This window comes from Schistocerca americana, chromosome 4 (genome assembly GCF_021461395.2).
Source record: "Schistocerca americana isolate TAMUIC-IGC-003095 chromosome 4, iqSchAmer2.1, whole genome shotgun sequence".
Taxonomy (NCBI): Eukaryota; Metazoa; Arthropoda; class Insecta; order Orthoptera; family Acrididae; genus Schistocerca; species Schistocerca americana.
The window spans coordinates 427,610,786-427,629,364 of record NC_060122.1 but is presented as its reverse complement, the minus strand read 5'-3'; the positions used below and the strand labels follow the sequence as shown (position 1 = coordinate 427,629,364).

Below are 18,579 nucleotides of genomic sequence, written 5' to 3'. Positions count from 1 at the left end.
TACTGAGTATCCCTCTTTTTCTAGTAGCCATAAGTGGTCTAAAAGTAGTTGTGAGGTCCTGAATACCATCTTCCTTGTATGCTGCCAACTTTTGCCTCTACTATTGCTCCTCTAGTGTGGGTCTCATTAACCATTGACTGCAAGGCACCATACAGAAGGTGCAGACATGGGCTGTAACCCATGGCTTTCAGTTTTCAGCTGCCAAGACTCACGTCATGCACTTCTGTCATCGTTGCACCGTTAACCACAAACCAGAACTTTACCTTGATGACCAAGTATTCAGTGTGGTGGAAACTTATTCCTTGTTAGAACTCATTTTCTATTCTCAGTTGATGTGGGTTCTCCATCCTCTTCAGCCTAAGCGAAAGTGCTGGCTGCATGTAAATACATTTTGCTGCCCGAGTAACTTCAGCTGGGCTGCAGATCACACACCCTTCTGTAGCTTTACAAATCCTGATACAGTCCTGTCTTGATTATGAGAGTCTGGCATATGGTTTGACACCTCCCCCAGAATTGTGGATACTGTATCCGATGCGCCATTGCAGGGTTTGACTTGCGACGGGAGTGTTTCGAGCTAGCCTTCTGAACAGCTTACTCATGGAGGCTGGGCTCCCTCCATTGCAGATCAGGTGCCAACAACAGCTTGTCAATAATCCTATCCACATTCACAACTCCTCTAAGCATCCGAAGTATTATCTGCTCTTTACAGACATGGAACTCCATCTCTCGCAATGGTGAGTCAGATCAGGGATTGTGATTGAAATCCACATCTGGTCCCTCCCCTCTGAACTCCAGTTATTTCCTCTTCCACCTCTCCTCTGAGCCCACTCACATACACCTTAGTGATGCATCCCTTGGCCTCAGCTTTATCTTGACTTATCACAAGGTCTGAAAGACTCAATTCCTTCCGAAGCCCTCTACCACCAATTTTTATCCATTCTTGGTGTATTCAAGGGTTCAGAAGTAGTCTATACTGATGGCTCAGTTGGTTGCTGGTTACATAGGCTTTGCTTATGCTCATGCAGGACATACTGAATGGATTCCTTGCCAGATGGCTGTCCTGTTGCCACTGTGGAATTGGTAGCCATATCTCATGCTCCCAAGCATATCTGTTGCTTTCTCATCTGCAGCAACTCCCTGAGCACTTAAAAAGCTTTTGACCAACATTACCCTCACCATCCCTCAGACATTGTTATCCAGGATTCCCTGTATGCCCTTGAACAATGTGGATGTTCAGTGACCTTTGTCTGGACCTTGGGCCATATGGGGGTTCCGCGGAATGAACTCGCTGGTAGCTTGACCAAACTGGCTACCAGTAAACAGATTCTTGAGATCAGTATTCTGAAAAAGACTTCTAATTGGTATTATGCCATCAGGTTTTAGGAATCTGGAATACAGAATGGCTCACTCTGACTTCACCAAACAAACTACCAGTGATAAAGGAGACTAAGAATCTGTGGAGGTCCTCTATGCAGGCCTCTTGCAAGAGCTCTCCTGTCCTTTGCTGGCTCTATGTTGGCCATACTGGGTTGACTCATGGTCATCTCTTCTGTCACGAGGACCCATCCCACTGTTGTTGTGGTTCCCGTTCAACAGTAGTCCACATTTTGCCACCCTGCAGTGGACTCTTATTAATCTCCCTGACTAGCTACCCCTAGTGTTAGGAGAGGATGCTTCAGTGTCTGACTTAGTTTTATGTTTTATTCGTGAAGAAGACTTTTACTACTTTCTTTAAGGGAGGACCCTGTAACCTTATCAGCCTATTGAGGGGTTGGCAGAACTCTCTGTTGCCTCCTTTGCCCAGAGCGGGGTGCGGCTGCCTGGGCTCAATGGTCCAGTCCAGTCCTCGTCCTACCTGCTCTTTTATTCTTCTTCCTCCATTTCACATGGTCTGTTAGACTTTTTCATCTTTTGTCTATCTGTGTGTTCTTGCCCTGTCCATGTTCATAGTCTTACCTAGGTAACATATGAGTAGGGTACCTCTGGTGAGTGGCAGGGTTGGGGGATGTAAGTCACCTCATTGTACTCTGATTACGAGGGCTTCTGGCTGCTCCCGAGGTGGGGCACCTCGCCTACATTCCTTCCCCTGTCTCCCTTTCTTCTCTTCATCCCATATGTCACCTTTGTTGATCTTTTGTAGACCTTGGGGTTTTTCTTTCCCGGGATTTTACATGGTAGACTATCTCTGACCTACTGTCATGTAGACCTGTCTGTTCGAGAAAAGTGGGGCTGATGACCTAGTAGTTTGGGCCCTTTAATCATCCAACCAATCAACCAATGTAACATACATTGTTTTGTTGAGTTTGATACTAGCATGAGTTCAGTAATTTCAGATGTACATACATAAAATGTTAACACACAAATCACTCCTAAGAGAAGTTCAAAACAGCACAATATATTTCTAAATTGCAATCTTCATTTGTGTGACAAGAAAAAAGATTCTACTGCAGCTATTCACAGCAAAAGGTATGTATAAAATACTTGCAGATGCTCATGGTTTATTACATGTGTGAGTTTGGCATGTAAACAAAGGTCAGACCTAGATGAGACTATCGGAAATTCTGTGTACAGGTAAAATTTCAATATAATAATCACTAAATATGTATATACTGAAGATATATTCAAAATGAGGAACTCAAAAAAAATATACAATCAAAACTTATTCTTCGACAAGCACAAAAATCACATGTCAAGTGTCCATCATCGTGCTAAAGGTTTTGTAGATTTTATGTGGATGGGATGTTTGTATATTATTTGACACTGAAATTTATAGCATATTCTAAAAGAAAAATTACAGACTTTGTTGTGAATAGTTAAAATGATTTAAAATTACCTGAACAAATAAAAATGTTGTATTTTGTAATATTTTAATGTAAGTGATATTTTCTGTTGGATATATTATTAATTTTATCATTTCAGTAACTGCAACTGTTGGTATTTCGCAGGGGAATTGGTAATGTTTACTGTTTTGGCCCAACATTTCGCGCGGAGAATTCACGTTCCGGTAGACATCTTTCTGAATTCTACATGATTGAGGCAGAACTGGCATTTTCTGATAATCTGGATGATGTGTCTGCTGCGGCAGAAGGTCTAGTCCGTGCATCAGCAGAATGTTTGTTGGCAGAGCATTCTGATGATATAGAGCTCTTGGCAGGAAAAGAAAGATGCAGAGTTCTTGAGGTGAGCATGACATCTTAATATTGCACTCGTCAAGATCTTTGTAACGTCCAGCAACAGTAGTTGTCAGAAGTATAAGCTACCAGAACTAAGGATTTCAATAATAAAAGAGGGAGACAAATAAGACTTGTAAGTCTGGGAGGCTAGTGCTATTGAGGACAAATTGACAAATCAGAGATTAAGGCATGAATCACTGGGAACAGACATTTTGGGTGAAGGAAAAACAGCAAGTAGAGGAGGAGGAGAAAACCAAAGACAGAAAATGCAAAAAAGCACCATAAAAAGAAAGAAAAATATGAATGTGAGGTGTGAGGAATATAGTGCTATGAATGATGATAAGTGCAGGGGAATAAAGTGAAATGGCTATCAATAACTGGAGATTTTAGTGTAAATTAAGGTCATTCTAGTGAGAGAAACCAAGTTCACCGTATGAAGTAAATTCCGTAAGTGCTACTAGTATTGAGGAAAAGAATTTGGATCCTCTGGCTGATGAAACAGGGCACAAGGTTACATGTTGTGCATTGCAGGCTATGCAGTATTAGAAGGTATTGATATACATCAGTATTAATACTACGCCTATAACATTCCACATCCAAGAAATATTTCTTGCTAGCAGAAGTGAATCAAGGAAATTGGCGTAGGAAAGAAGTATACATTTGGAATTAAATTGACTTCAACTGTTGCTTTCTCAATTACCCTTTCTTCTTACTCATAATATTCTAGTCAACAATGTGATTTGTTTAATGTTTTTCACACGTTTTCGTTAAGTTTCATTAAAAAGGTGATGCTAATCCTACTAATATCCCACCTATCATGTTATGGATGTAAGCTGTATTACTTTTGGCGTGGGATTAATTTTTTCTTGACTTTTGTTTAAAAAAGGCAGTAATTTGTGGAAGTGCACATACTGTGTACCCAGACTTTGTTGTCTGCTGCAGTTGGCAACTGTTTGCACAGTGAATTATGGAAAGCGGATATGACCAATTGTGAGTTGGATGTTGGTAGCCGGTGACATTGCTTGTTCGCAATATCCTTTGTCTCGTATATGAAGTTAGCTAGTAATTGGTCCAAAGTGAGCTATTAGGTCCCACACTAAGCACTAGCTCTGAAATCATGGCTTCCGCAGCCAGATATTTGTGACAAGCAAGATTATTTATGAAATCTTCACTGGTTATCAGCCAAGTGGTGTTGTCTTCTAGTCGCAATGTTTCAATGGATTGCGTATCTACCCTCTTTACCTGAAGATGATGGATACGTAATCCATTGAAACGTTGTAACTAGAAGACGACGCCACTCGGCTGATAACCTGTGAAGATTTCATAGTTCAAATATGCTGAGAGAGCCTGCAATCACATAAAATCAAGATTATAAGTTTCATTGCTGCTCTTTTCACTCACAGTGATTTAATCTGTGCTATTTCATCCCAACCTAACCACAATCTTGGAAATTGTTACATATTTAGAAAAATGGCCAAATATTTGTGACTCTTATCTCTTTGGTGACAAATGAGATTGTAAGATTGAACGATTCTCGTTGACTACTGTGTACTATCACACAACTGGCTACAACGAACAATAACAAATTGCCAACAGCAGCATACATTGGAAGAGCTGGTTCTGCCATAAGTACTCTTTAGCCATTTTAGTTTATTAATCAGTTTATAGACTTTTCAACCATTAAGATTGTAAGCTTACCTAAGTAATGCCCAACAATTTTTGCACTGTAGCTGTTCCTCTGTTGTATGGCCCATGATCCAATCTGTCACAGAATATATGCCACCATTGTCATATTTCTTGTTGTCTTATATCTCATGAAATAACTAGCATAGCCGGTTAAAATACTTTATTGAGCAGCAAAAAAATGTTATGTTTCAGCAAAGCATAATTACTTTTTTAAGTTATTACTTCTTGCTTATATTTCTTAGTGCACCTACAAATCCATACTTTAATAAAATCTTTTGGAGGGAACTCACACAAATATTCAAATTCATTACCGGACTTTGCAAATCACAATCTCTTTGTGGAATTTTGATATTTTAAATGATAAAAAATTTCTGGGTGTTATACCACATCACCGTATAAAATACTTTAAATATTAACTGTAAGACTGAGGTTTCGGCCTTATTACAATGGCCTTCCTCAGGGCAAGACAGGTTTTGCAGGAGGAAAGATTCCCCTGTTTGCACACAGTTGGTGTCAATATGTCATATCTGTGAAATTTTATTGGCCATTGAATATAATAGGCTAGACATGACAAAAGGGAGTGGGCAAAAAGGAAACTATTCATGGACTATCCAGTTTGTCAGTAATTGGCAGCAGTTTGCAAATTATTTCTTCACGTCTGGTGGGTAAGTTTTCTACTCAGCATGCGTGGAAAAGCTCTGACAGTGCCCCTGTAGCTGTTTGTTTAGGCTTTCAAATCCATACTCGTTGAGATTTCTGCCACACGACTGCTCACAGCCTGTCCAACTGAGATAGCCAGCAGCCAGGACACCAGAAGTTTGTAGTCATCGTTTTGAATTCAATCAGTGAGCCCCACCACTGGATCTGATGGCATTTCCATTTGTGAAGCAAACCTTGACGTGCAGCGGTAGTCTGCTGCTCCACGGTGTGCATAGTAAATTGTCAGGAATGGTAACTGCATATACTTTGCTCCACAGGTGATGCAGATATTGCGATGGCTTTCGATTGTCTGTATCTTACGAGATTTGCTCCTTGTGCAACACTGTGACTCTCTGGATTAACTCTGATGTAAGCCTTTCATATGAATTCTCTTGAGGGGGTGCAGTAGTCACATTTTGTACTTGTGCGGGGTAGCGGTGGTCAAGTTTACTCAGTACGAGGGTGAATTTCATTGAGGCAGCTGTAATTACTAAGTAGCAAAAGCTGGCTTCTACTTGGACAAACCATGGTATTGGATTATTTGGCCGGAACAGAGACAAATTGACTGCTAACCTGGACATTGCCAGCATGTTGGTGATCTTGAATAATAATTAAATGCAATGATGGTGGTTCTGTCTTCTTCAGCTCAGATCACATTAGTGTCATGTCTTGTCGGGTGCAGCATAATTCGGACTGTCCAACCTTTGAGATAACATATTCAGTCTGAGATTATAAGTTGAGGTGGATTAAAATTCCTTATTGGTGAATAACTGGGTTATTTTCTAGCTCATAAAACAAATTTTTGCAGGAGATGAGTAGGAGATCAGAAACGATTAACTGAAAGCAAAATCATTCCTGGGTGTAAGAATATTTCATGAACAGCAGGATACTCATTACTACTGTAACTGGAAGCAATAGTAAGTACAGAGCAGCTAAACATGAAACATAAAAAACCATATCAAGATTCACACGTCAAGGAATATTAGAAATTATAAGGTTTCACATCCTGTCATATTGACTGACATGCGTGTTTCTATTATAGAGGTACATAATGTAAGTAGACTTATATTTCAGCTACTAGATATAAATTTAGCATTTTGTAGAAATTCATGTGCATACAGTTGTTTGTTCCTCTGTATGCCACAATGGTGGATTGTAAACCTGAAAATCAGTTTTGGCAAATAAACATTTATAGTGCAGTTCATGGCATATAGAAGATGTCCTTTAATAAATATCTGAAAGCTGTAGAGCACCAAACATTCAATTATATTTAAATGATGGAGTGCTGCCCCCCCCCCCCCCTCCCCTCACAGAGACCACATTTAATCTGTTTGTTTCATTTGTCCACTGGGACAAAATCAGTGAAAAAACATTTGCATTACGTGCTGGAATGGCAAAAAAGTGCTCTCACAAATTTCAACAGTTCTGGAAGATGACCTTGCTTTTTGTAGCCAAAATAGCAAACACATTCATTATAGGTATTTAAATTTTGAAAAGGTACTCAACTTTACACCAAAAATTGACTTGAATCACATAATTGGTTGTACCTTGTGTGGCATCACCAATCGTGATATCTTTTTCACTCAGATGCTGAATGCAGATTTCATTTTATGTACTTTTGAATTTGATTTCATCCAATCAGAACATTTTAAACCTATAAATGATACACTCCACGACTCTCAATAGCCCACACATTTGTCAAATAATGGAAGAAGTACACATAACAATTCACCATATAGTTGAGGCACAGTGACAGGACAGTGTAGTCTGCTGGAACCATGTGTGTTTTGTGTTTGCTCCAAAGACATTGTCTGAAATCTCATCACCATTTCTCTGTCCTAATGATATGCCTGTCAGTCGCACAGTGCTTGAACTGTAGAGTGAGGAGTAGAGGATCTCTCACTTTCTAGTTGTTCTAAGTAGTCATAAATTATTAAACTCCCCCCAGGGGATCCACAACTCTTTTGTGGATACGTGCGTAGCGAGCACGGGGCCCCGAGCTAATGTGGCCTTCCTTCCTTTCCGGGCTGCATACCTTCCCTTTCCGCATCCTTCCCCATCCCCTGTCTTTACCCCCCCCCCCCCCCCCCCCCCTCACCTCTGGTTCTTTCCTTCACTTTCTCCCCCTCTGGGAGTATGGTTTGCGCCTACGTCCGGAGACGGACGCTTGTAAATGTACCACATTCTTCTTCTTCCTTGCTTGTATGTCTTCTTCCTTCCTTTGTCCTTCTCTTTTCCTTACCTCTTCTCTTTACCCTTTTCTCCGCTGCGGCGTTTGAGACCCCCTCTTCTTTCCTTTCCCTTTCTCTTTCTTCCTCCCTGTGCGTGTCTGAAGGCCGACCCACGCACTTCCATGCGTAGCCGGTGACGGGGTAACGCGTAATTCCCCGCCCCGGGTAGACAGGTAGGACACGTACGTACCCCCTGGTAAAGGCCAGGCCCAGGGAGGGGTGATTACCCGAGCTGATACCTTCCGAAAGTGCCGATTGGTCCCTCCGTCCGTTTGTCGGGAGGTGTGACCTGAGGTGTGAACAATCACCTAAGGCGGGTGTGCCCTCGGTGAGGGCCCCCACAAGGGAGGAGCGCGCCATCGGAGACGCCGGTAATCATGGGGGATTCTTCCGCAATGGTTTCCTCACCTTCCACTATGTCTGCTCACAAACGTAAGTTCACTGAGTCTCAGCCACAGACGGTTCTTCCATCGTTGCCACAGTTCCTTGTTGTTTCTCGGTCTGACGAAGGTCACGACTTTTCCACGGTCAACCCTTTCATTATTCAGAAAGGTGTCGACGCAATTGCGGGTCCTGTAAAGTCTTGTTCCAGATTACGGAATGGTACCCTGTTGTTAGAAACACACAGTGCCCTCCAGGCTCAAAAATTGCTGCGTACTTCTCTGCTCCACACCTTCCCTGTCCGGGTGGAACCGCACCGTACCTTAAATTCCTCGCGTGGAGTCGTTTATACACGCTCCCTCGATGGATTGTCTGACGAAGAAATTCAGCACTACCTGTCTGACCAGGGCGTCACCGCTGTTCATCGGGTTATGAAAAGGGTTGACTCGAACATCATTCCAACCCGCACTGTCTTCTTGACATTTGACAAAGTTCAACTCCCATCAAAAATCAAAGCAGGCTATGAGATAATTTCCGTTCGCCCTTATGTCCCAAACCCTACGCGTTGCTATCGATGTCAGCGGTTCAATCACACCAGCCAGTCCTGTTCCAATCCGGCCAAATGTGTTACGTGTGGCAAGGATGCCCATGAGGGTGCTTGTCCACCTCCATCCCCTCACTGCATCAACTGTATGGGTGACCACGCTGCTTCCTCTCGAGATTGCCCCGTTTTTAAGGATGAAAAGCTCATCCAGGAAATAAGAGTGAAGGAAAAGGTGTCGACCTTTGCTGCTCGAAAGTTACTCGCCAGTCGACAGCCCACCGTGCCTCAGAAAGGAAAATACAGCACTGTCCTTGCTTCTCCTCGGCCAACAAAGGAGGCGGCCACGCAGACTTGCGACCTCACATTTAGTACCACGGTCGTCAGATCGGCCAGCGCAAAGATCGCCCGTTCAACCTCACCACTTTCGCCTGCCCACTCTATGGCTCACCCTTCGTCGGGTTCTGCTAAATCTCGAGCCCAAAAGTCAGACGCCAAGTCTTCGAAAAAAGAGCATTCTCGTGAAGAGTTTTTACGTACTGCAACTTCACAACCATCGGTTCCTCCTTCATCTAAACATCATACCTCCAAGAAGGCTACGAAGAAACACAGTTCCTCTCCTTCTCCGCCAAGGCGTGTCCCAACTACAGCACCACCTGGCGGAAATCGCCCTCGGCCATCTTCCGTGTCGCCGAGGCGCACTGCTGGTGGCCGGTCAACTGGCCGATCGTTGGTGGCAGGAGCTGCTCCTGACCAACCTATGGATCAGGATCTTCTGCCTTCGACTGAATGCCATTCCATGCTGTCGGTCGCAAGCTCTGAGCAGTCGTTGAGTTGACAGCGCCCTTGGTCACGTTTCTCCATTTTCTGTTGACCCTATGTCCATTATCCACTGGAATATCCGCGGCATTCGCGCCAATCGGGATGAATTGTCGATCCTCTTACGATCCTACTCGCCGGTCATCTTCTGTCTTCAGGAAACAAAGCTGCGTCCCCATGACCGCTTTGTTCTCCCTCATTTTCAGTCCGTCCGATATGACCTCCCCTCTGTTGAAGGCACTCCAGCCCATGGAGGACTCATGATTCTGCTCCATGATACTCTCCATTATCACCCAATCCCCTTAAACAGTTCCTTCCAAGCTGTCGCCGTCCGTCTTTCCCTTTCTGGATACACGTTCTCTCTATGTACGGTATACATTCCATCGTCTACACCACTGGCACGAGCTGATCTCCTTCATCTTCTTGATCAGCTTCCACCCCCCTATTTGCTGGTTGGGGACTTCAATGCCCACCACCCGCTTTGGGGATCTCCACATCCTTGTCCACGTGGCTCAGTATTGCTAGACGTCTTCCACCAAGCGGATCTAGTCTGCCTCAACACTGGGGTCCCCACATTTTTATCTGCCTCCACGGCAAATTTATCTCATTTGGACCTTGCGGTCGGTACTGTTCCGCTAGCCCAGCGCTTCGAATGGTTCGCCCTTGATGATACACACTCGAGTGACCACTTTCCATGTGTCCTTCGACTGCAGCCTCAACTGCCATATATGCGCTCGCGACGCTGGAAGTTTGCCCAAGCCGATTGGACACTTTTTTCGTCTCTAGCGACATTCGATGACCGTCGCTTTCCCAGCGTCGACGATGAGGTCACACATTTTACCGACGTTATTCTCACAGCTGCGGAACGTTCAATACCACGCACCTCCGAATTGCCCCGGCGCCCCCCAGTTCCTTGGTGGAACGAGGCATGCCGTGACGCAATACGTGAGCGGCGACGTGCTCTTCGCATTTTCCGTCACCATCCAACTTTGGCCAACTGTATCCGATATAAGCAGCTCCGTGCGCGATGCCGTCGCGTCATCCGCGATAGCAAGAAGGCAAGCTGGCAATTCTATATTAGCTCATTTAACACTTTCACTCCCTCCTCGGAAGTTTGGAGTCGGCTTCGACGGTTCTCAGGCGCGCCTAGTTTCTCCCCGGTCTCTGGACTCGCTGTCGCGCATGATACCTTAGTGGACCCCGTCGCAATTTCTAACTCATTGGGTCAGCACTTTGCTGAGATTTCGAGCTCTTCAAATTACCCGCCAGCGTTTCTCCCGAAGAAACGTGCAGCGGAAGTGCGACATCTCGCTTTCTCCTCTCAAAATCGCGAAAGCTACAATACTGTTTTCTCCATGCGCGAACTCCAACATGCACTCTCTTCTTCTCGCTCCTCCGCCCCAGGACCGGATGGTATCCATGTCCAAATGTTGCTGCATTTATCAACCCATAGCCTGCGCTACCTCCTTCGCCTTTATAATCGCATTTGGACTGACAGTACCTTTCCGAGGCGATGGCGGGAAGCTATTGTCGTTCCCGTTCCGAAACCTGGAAAGGACAAACATCTCCCCTCTAGCTATCGCCCCATTTCTCTCACGAGTAGTGTCTGTAAGGTTTTGGAGCGTATGGTGAATTACCGTTTAGCTTGGTGGCTGGAATCCCGCAGTCTTTTAACACCAGCCCAATGCGGATTCCGACAACATCGTTCTGCCGTTGACCATCTTGTTGCTCTCTCCACTTATATCATGAACAATTTCCTCCGGAAACGCCAAACGGTAGCAATATTTTTTGATCTGGAGAGAGCATACAATACCTGTTGGAGGACAGGCATCCTCCGCACACTGTTCTCTTGGGGCTTTCGAGGCCGGCTGCCCCTTTTTCTTCGCGAATTTATGGCAGAGCGCACATTTAGGGTGCGGGTGAACACTACTCTATCCCGTACTTTCTCCCAAGAAAACGGGGTACCCCAGGGCTCCGTGCTGAGTGTTGTACTGTTTGCCATTGCCATTAATCCAATTATGGATTGTCTCCTTCCTGATGTCTCGGGCTCCCTCTTTGTGGACGATTTTGCGATCTACTACAGCTCTCAACGGACCAGCCTTCTTGAAAGACGTCTTCAAGGATGTCTCGATCGCCTCCACTCGTGGAGCATCGATACCGGCTTCCGTTTCTCACCCAGTAAGACCGTTTGTGTTAATTTTTGGCGACGTAAGGAGTTTCTTCCGCCCTCCTTACATCTAGGTCCTGTCAACCTTCCGTTTTCCGACGTCGCTAAATTCTTGGGTCTTATGTTTGACAGAAAACTGTGCTGGTCCTCCCACGTTTCCTATCTTTCGGCTCGCTGTCTGCGTTCCCTTAACACCCTCCGTGTCCTGAATGGCACCTCTTGGGGAGCGGACCGAGTGGTCCTTCTCCGCCTCTATCGCGCCTTAGTGCGCTCGAAATTGGATTATGGAAGCATAGTCTACTCCTCTGCTCGGCCGTCTATTCTTCGGCGTCTCGACTCTGTCCACCACCGTGGATTACGTTTAGTGTCTGGAGCTTTTTACACCAGCCCTGTGGAAAGCCTTTATGCTGAGACTGCTGAACCTCCGCTATCCAATCGGCGGGCAGTCCTTCTGAGTCGTTATGCTAGCCATTTGTCTTCCATGCCTGCTAATCCAGCCCATGACCTTTTTTTCGACGCCTCCCTTGATGTCGGGTATGCAGGCCGCTCCTCCTCCCTACTACCCCCGGGAGTCCGCTTCCGTCAACTGCTCCATTCCCTTTCCTTCCGCTTTCCTAAAACCTTCTTGACAACTTGGGGTACAGCACCGCCTTGGCTCCGTCCCCGGATCGACTTGCTCAGAGGCCTATGTCAATTTCCCAAGGATGGTACCCCTACACTTGTTTACCGTCGGGCATTTGCTGCTCTATGTGCACAAATGACGGAAGCCACATTTATTTACACCGATGGCTCGAAAACATCGTTAGGTGTAGGGGGTGCCTATATTGTTGGCGACACCCCAAATCACTTTCGGCTTCCCGACCAGTGTTCGGTTTATACTGCGGAGCTTTACGCTATTCTCCAGGCTGTCCACTACATCCGCCGCCATCAGCGGATACAGTACGTAATCTGCTCAGATTCTCTCAGCTCTCTCTTAAGTCTCCAAGCTCTTTACCCTGTGCACCCTCTGGTCCACCGGATTCAGGACTGTCTGCGCTTGCTCCACCTGGGGGGCGTCTCAGTGGCGTTCCTCTGGCTCCCAGGACACGCTGGTATCTGTGGAAATGAGGCGGCCGATATAGCGGCCAAGGCTGCAGTCTCTCTTTCTCGGCCAGCTATTCAGTCTCTTCCGTTTACCGACCTACGGAGCGGTTTATGTCGCCAAGTTGCTCATTTATGGCATGCGCATTGGTCAACACTTCCCCATAATAAATTGCGGGAAGTGAAAGCCCTTCCTTGCGCATGGACCTCTTCCTCCCGATCGCGTCGTCGGGAGGAGGTAATTTTAGCTAGACTCCGGATAGGGCACTGTCTTTTTAGTCATCGACATCTTTTAAGCGGTGATCCTCCCCCACTCTGTCCCCACTGCTCTCAGCCGTGGACGGTCAGACACCTTTTAATTGAATGCCCCTATTTTAATCCGTTACGCTCCCATCTACAGCTATCGCCCGATCTCTCGTCGATTTTAGCAGATGACACGCGCTCAGCTGACCGCGTTCTACAGTTTATTAGTGACAGTGAAATGACGTCAGTCATTTGAAGCCTTTTATTTTGGGGGACAACCAACCCCTTTCTATAGTGGATTTTTAAGCATTCCTTCTGCCTTTAGTTTCTCAAATTTTATGACTTTGTTCCCATTGCTGCTGATATTAAATTTCGTTTTTTTCCTGTTTTCTACGTCACGGGCTGGGCGCTAATGACCATAGAAGTTTTGCGCCCTAAAACCACAAACAAAAAAAAAAAAAAAAAAAAAAAAAAAAAAAAAAAAAATTATTAAACTCAAATGATGTACAAGAAATAAATATGCTTTATTTTAAGTCATTTTCGTAAAATTTAAATGCTTTTAGTCGTTTGTGCATGGAAAAGAAAAAGCCTTTAAAGTGTCGTAATTGTAGATTGTTCTGTCAGTTTCTGGAAACACTTGAGCATGTAGTTTTACTATAACTGAAAAGTTTCTTATTGGTGATATCTTCAAAACTCCAGTATTCTGTGAGTTGTTCTGTCCTTATTGTTTGCTGTAGAATGAGAAGTCCCACTCTATGAGCAACACTCTGCAAATGTACTATCATTGGACATCTGCTGTATGTAAAATCATCGTAATTGGTTATTTTATCCAAATTCATTTTGTCAGAGATACTAAAGGACCAGGAAGGACAGTTAAACCTTATGGATAATGTCTTGAAAAGAGGTTACAAGATGAACATCAGCAAAAGGCAAGGGTAATTGAATCTAGTTGAATTAAATCAGAAAATGCAGAAGGGACTAGATTAAGAAAACAGACATTAAAATTGGTAGACAACTTAAAAACTGATCATGCAAGTAGAGATGATATAAAATACAGACTGGCAATAGCAAGAAAAGCATTTCTGAAAAAGAGACATTGATTAATATTGAATATGAATTTAAGTGTTAAGAAGTGTTTTTGATATGAAGTGTAGTCTTGTATGGAAATAAAATGTGCGTAATAAACAGTTCAAACAAAAAGAGAATAGAATCTTTTGAAATGTGGTGCTTCAGATGAATGTTGAAGATTAGCTAGGTAGACCAGATAACTGATGAGGAAGTACTGAATCGAATTTGGGAAATAAGAAATTTGCGGACTAACTTGGCTAATAGAAAGGATCACTTAATAGTACATATCCTGAGGCCTCAAGGAATCCTCAACTTTGTAATGGAGGGAAGTGTGGATGCTAAAATTTTTAGAGGGAGCCTGAGGCTTGAATGCAGTAAGCAGCTTCAAAAGGATATAGGTTGCAGTAGAAATGCAGTGATGAAGACTCTTGCACAGGTTAGACAAGTGTGGAGAGCTGTACCATACCTGTTGGATTGAAGACACAACAAAACAACAAAAGATCCAAATTCTCTTCCTTAGTTCCGGTAATACTAACATCGATATTAAGGGGAGTAATAATCCAGAATGAAATTTTTACTCTGCAGCAGTGTGTGACTAATTTGAAACTTCCTGGCAGTTTAAAACTGTGTGCCGGACCAAGATTCAAACTTGGGACCTTTTCCTTTCATGGGCAAGGGCTCTACCGACTGAGCTACCCAATCACTGCTCACGACACATCCTCGGAGCTTTTCTTCCTCCAGTACCTCATCTCCTACCCTCCAAACATCACAGAAGCTCTCCTGTGAACCTTGCAGAACTAGAACTCCTGGAAGGAAGGATATTGCGGAGCCTGGGGGATGTTTCCAGAATGGCAGAAATGAAGCTGTGAGGACGTGTCGTGAGTTGTGCTTGAGTAGCTCAGTCAGTAGAGCACTTGCCCGCAAAAGGCAAAGGACTCAAGTTCGAGTCTCAGTCCAGCACACAGTTTTAATCTGCCAGGAAGTTTCATATTGTGCATGGGGGCTTAATTATAAATTTAATGCAAATATTTTTAATTTTTAGTAGTTGTCTGTCCAATTACGAGGTCTCGTCAACGGTTGGCCCTGACTAGTTTTAGTACGCAATCTGACTGCATAGAATAACAACAAAGAATGAAAGAAAATTTCCGTTAACACAATTAATTAATTAAGTCCCCAGCAACTATAAAACGTACAAAACCAAAGCACAAGTGTAACTGTTCTGTGTGCAGAAGTGTGATTCAACGTACACATCTGGCACGGTTCTTCTTCAATAAGACAAGTAATTTTAAATACCATTTATACTGAAGTAATTAAAAAAAATTGAAATACTATAATTGCGCAAGAAAACCAGAATTACACTCTAATACAAGAACACAAGCCAGATGTTTTGTTGACTGAACCTGTAATGATGCATTATTTAAGACATTGAAATAATAAAAAGAAAAGGGAATTTTTTTACCTTCATATATATTGACGAAAGCACTCTGATCATTACAATATCTCCATTCGAACAACATCTGCTGTCTAGCCCATCAAACAGCTGCATAAAACATGGAACAAGCACTCCCTACTACAACATGTCAACACCGACTGACTCCTACCACATCTCAACAAGCACTGACTACTGCCACATCTCGACAAGCACTGCCAGTGGAGGCGGCGGAATAAAACTCTTTGGCACAATCTCTGGCGCTGTGGCTCAGTGTAGCCACCTTTCATATGGCCTTCCTCCATCGGCCAGAATTTGATGGTATTTTTGCCAGCATTGGTGGTGAAAATACCATCAAATTCGTCCACAAAAATACAGACAAAAATAAAAGATAATATTAATACGTAAATATCACATAATTAGATAAAATTTTGGCTTTGCACTGACCTTTCAATAACCTAATATATAAAATACAGTAAGCAATACAAATTCTTTCACACATGTGACTTTACATAATAGTTTACACAATACACAAAAAATCAGTTTATACAAATGTGCACATAAAATGCTTTCAATGATTCAGAAAAACAAGTAGTTGATAGTTCCAGCAGTAGCACCCAGCAATGGTCAACAGGTGCAAATACCAACAAGTGACATCATTTTAGTAGAAGCAGTTCCATCAGTGGCACCCAGCAATGTTGAACAGGTGCAGACAGCAACAAGTGACGTCATTCAGCATAAACAGTTCCATTAGTGGCACCCAGCAATGTTGAGTAGGTGCAGACAGCAAGAAGTAACATCATTTCAGTAGAAACAGTTCCATCAGTGGCACCCAGTAATGTTGAACAAGTGCAGACAGCAACAAGTGACATCATTCAGCATAAACAGTTCCATTAGTGGCACCCAGCAATGTTGAGTAGGTGCAGACAGCAGTCCATAATATTCACTATCACTAATCACACTGTTCATCCGAGCTTATCAGCAGAAATTAAACATGTCCTAGTGGCACCAATCATGTAGAAAAAGTGCAAGTAACAGTCCATAATATTCACTATCACTAATCACACTGTTCATCAGAGTTTATCAGCAGAAATTAAACATGTCCTAGTGGCACCAATCATGTAGAAAAAGTGCAAGTAACAGTCCATAATATTCACTATCACTAATCACACAGTTCATCAGCAGAAATTAAACATTTCTAAGTGTCACACATCAATGTTGAACAGGTGCAGGTGTGAATAACAGTTTGAATGCACACACAATTGCTTTTACAAAATTATTATCAATGCTCTTACACTAAACATACAAATTACAATAAACACACAAATGATATCAGATAATTGTCATATTAAATATTACAAATACACAAATATCAGTAAACCTATAATATTTATGGGTGTCAGTGCAAGCCACAACAAACAAGTAAAATAATATTTAGGAGATAGGTCGGTACCAATTATCTGGGATTAGGAAGGGAAAACATACAAAACACACTCACTCATCTTTCGTCCACATTAGTGCTACTGTGTAATTGAATAGTGTTAACTGTGTGAATGAAATTCTGTCAAAATTTGATGTTCATCATGTGTATCAAGCAGTAGTGGCAGCAATGTATAACAGTCAATAATAGTTAGTCAACGTCATAGTCATCATGTCAAGAGCAATGTTTGCCAAGCCAAATCAAATGTACTGTTGCTGAACAACTGTCAGTGTGCCAAGATATGCAAATGCTTCCTCTCTCAAAAAAAAGTATATACTGCTTAGTGATTTAACAAAGTGTGTATGTAGACAATCTTCCTTCTACTTGAGTGTTCTAGTCTGCCATCTTCATCCTCCTTGTTCCATATAAACCAACAAAAAAAAAAAAATGCTCCTCACTTACTTTACCTCTTATCCACCAAAACTCCAATAATGATCAGCATCACATAATCTCAATACTTCAATAATACCTCTTACGTCGATACATATAAACCTCATCATCAATATCATTTACCTTACCTCTTGTCCACCAAAACTCCAATAATCTCAATACCTCAATAATACCTCTTCAATACGTCTATACATATAAACCTTATTACCAATATCATTTCACTTCCATAACAATTCTTTCTTCTAGTCAGTCTCCTCGAACAAGTACAGATAAAATCCTAGTGCAAACTTCAATTCATCTTCAATACGTCGATACATATAAACCTTAGCACCAATATCATTTTACTTCCATAAGAACTCTTTCCTATAGTCAGTCTCCTCGAACAAGTACAGATAAAATCCTAGTGCAAACTTCAATTCATCATCCCATGCAATCCGAAGACACAGTGTCCACACACAACCTCTGTGCAATCCATCTGACCCATATCTTCTACTCATTATGAATTATAAGATACATTTATAAAATACATTTTGGTTACCTTGTCCATCATTAAATAAGAGAAATGCATACATGACCTCTAACAGCCTTTAGTTCGAAGAACTTTCAGTAAGTAAGTACGATTACGTAGTATGAAAGATCACATAAGACTTTGAGTGAATAAATCGTAATATTTCACAGTGTGTACACCACTTCAAAAAACATGGCAAATCAGAAACATACATGTGGAGTATTTCTTGTGTCTAGTATCACTTCCTATTTCAATTGCTCATGAAGAATGCAGTGTAATAACTGTTAATGGTCTAACCCTAGTGTTGGTATGTCATGTCGTTAGCTTCCTTTGTATTAGCACAAATTTATACAGCTGCCATAAAACCTCCAGCTCATGTGACTTCTATGAAGTTTCTTGTACTAATGTCATTCGTCGAATTGTAGCAGTCCATTTTCTTATCTTAAAAATATAAAGCACTGAGCGTAAGCAAAACATGCAACAGCGAGTAAATATACCGGTAGAGAACAGAATGTCAACAAGTGGATGCAGCATAATTCCTACAACGAGGCTCTGCCAAGCGAACAATCTATAATTAATACCATAGTGTGACCTAAACTCCATGTTCGTACACTGTATATCAGCATTTCTATATATAGCAAATTAAAGAATAGTTATGACAACAAACATAAATGTATAAATATG

At 42.7% G+C, this 18,579-nt stretch overlaps 1 protein-coding gene across 1 annotated transcript in view; it reads left to right on the top strand.

The window, feature by feature from the left end:
- Positions 1-18,579, top strand: part of LOC124612526 (probable asparagine--tRNA ligase, mitochondrial) — an 88,756-nt gene that overhangs the window by 19,758 nt on the left and 50,419 nt on the right. Inside the window, exon 3 of the mRNA XM_047140789.1 lies at positions 2,946-3,180. Within this exon, the coding sequence (XP_046996745.1) occupies positions 2,946-3,180 (235 nt within the window). The remainder of the gene's footprint in view (positions 1-2,945; positions 3,181-18,579) is intronic.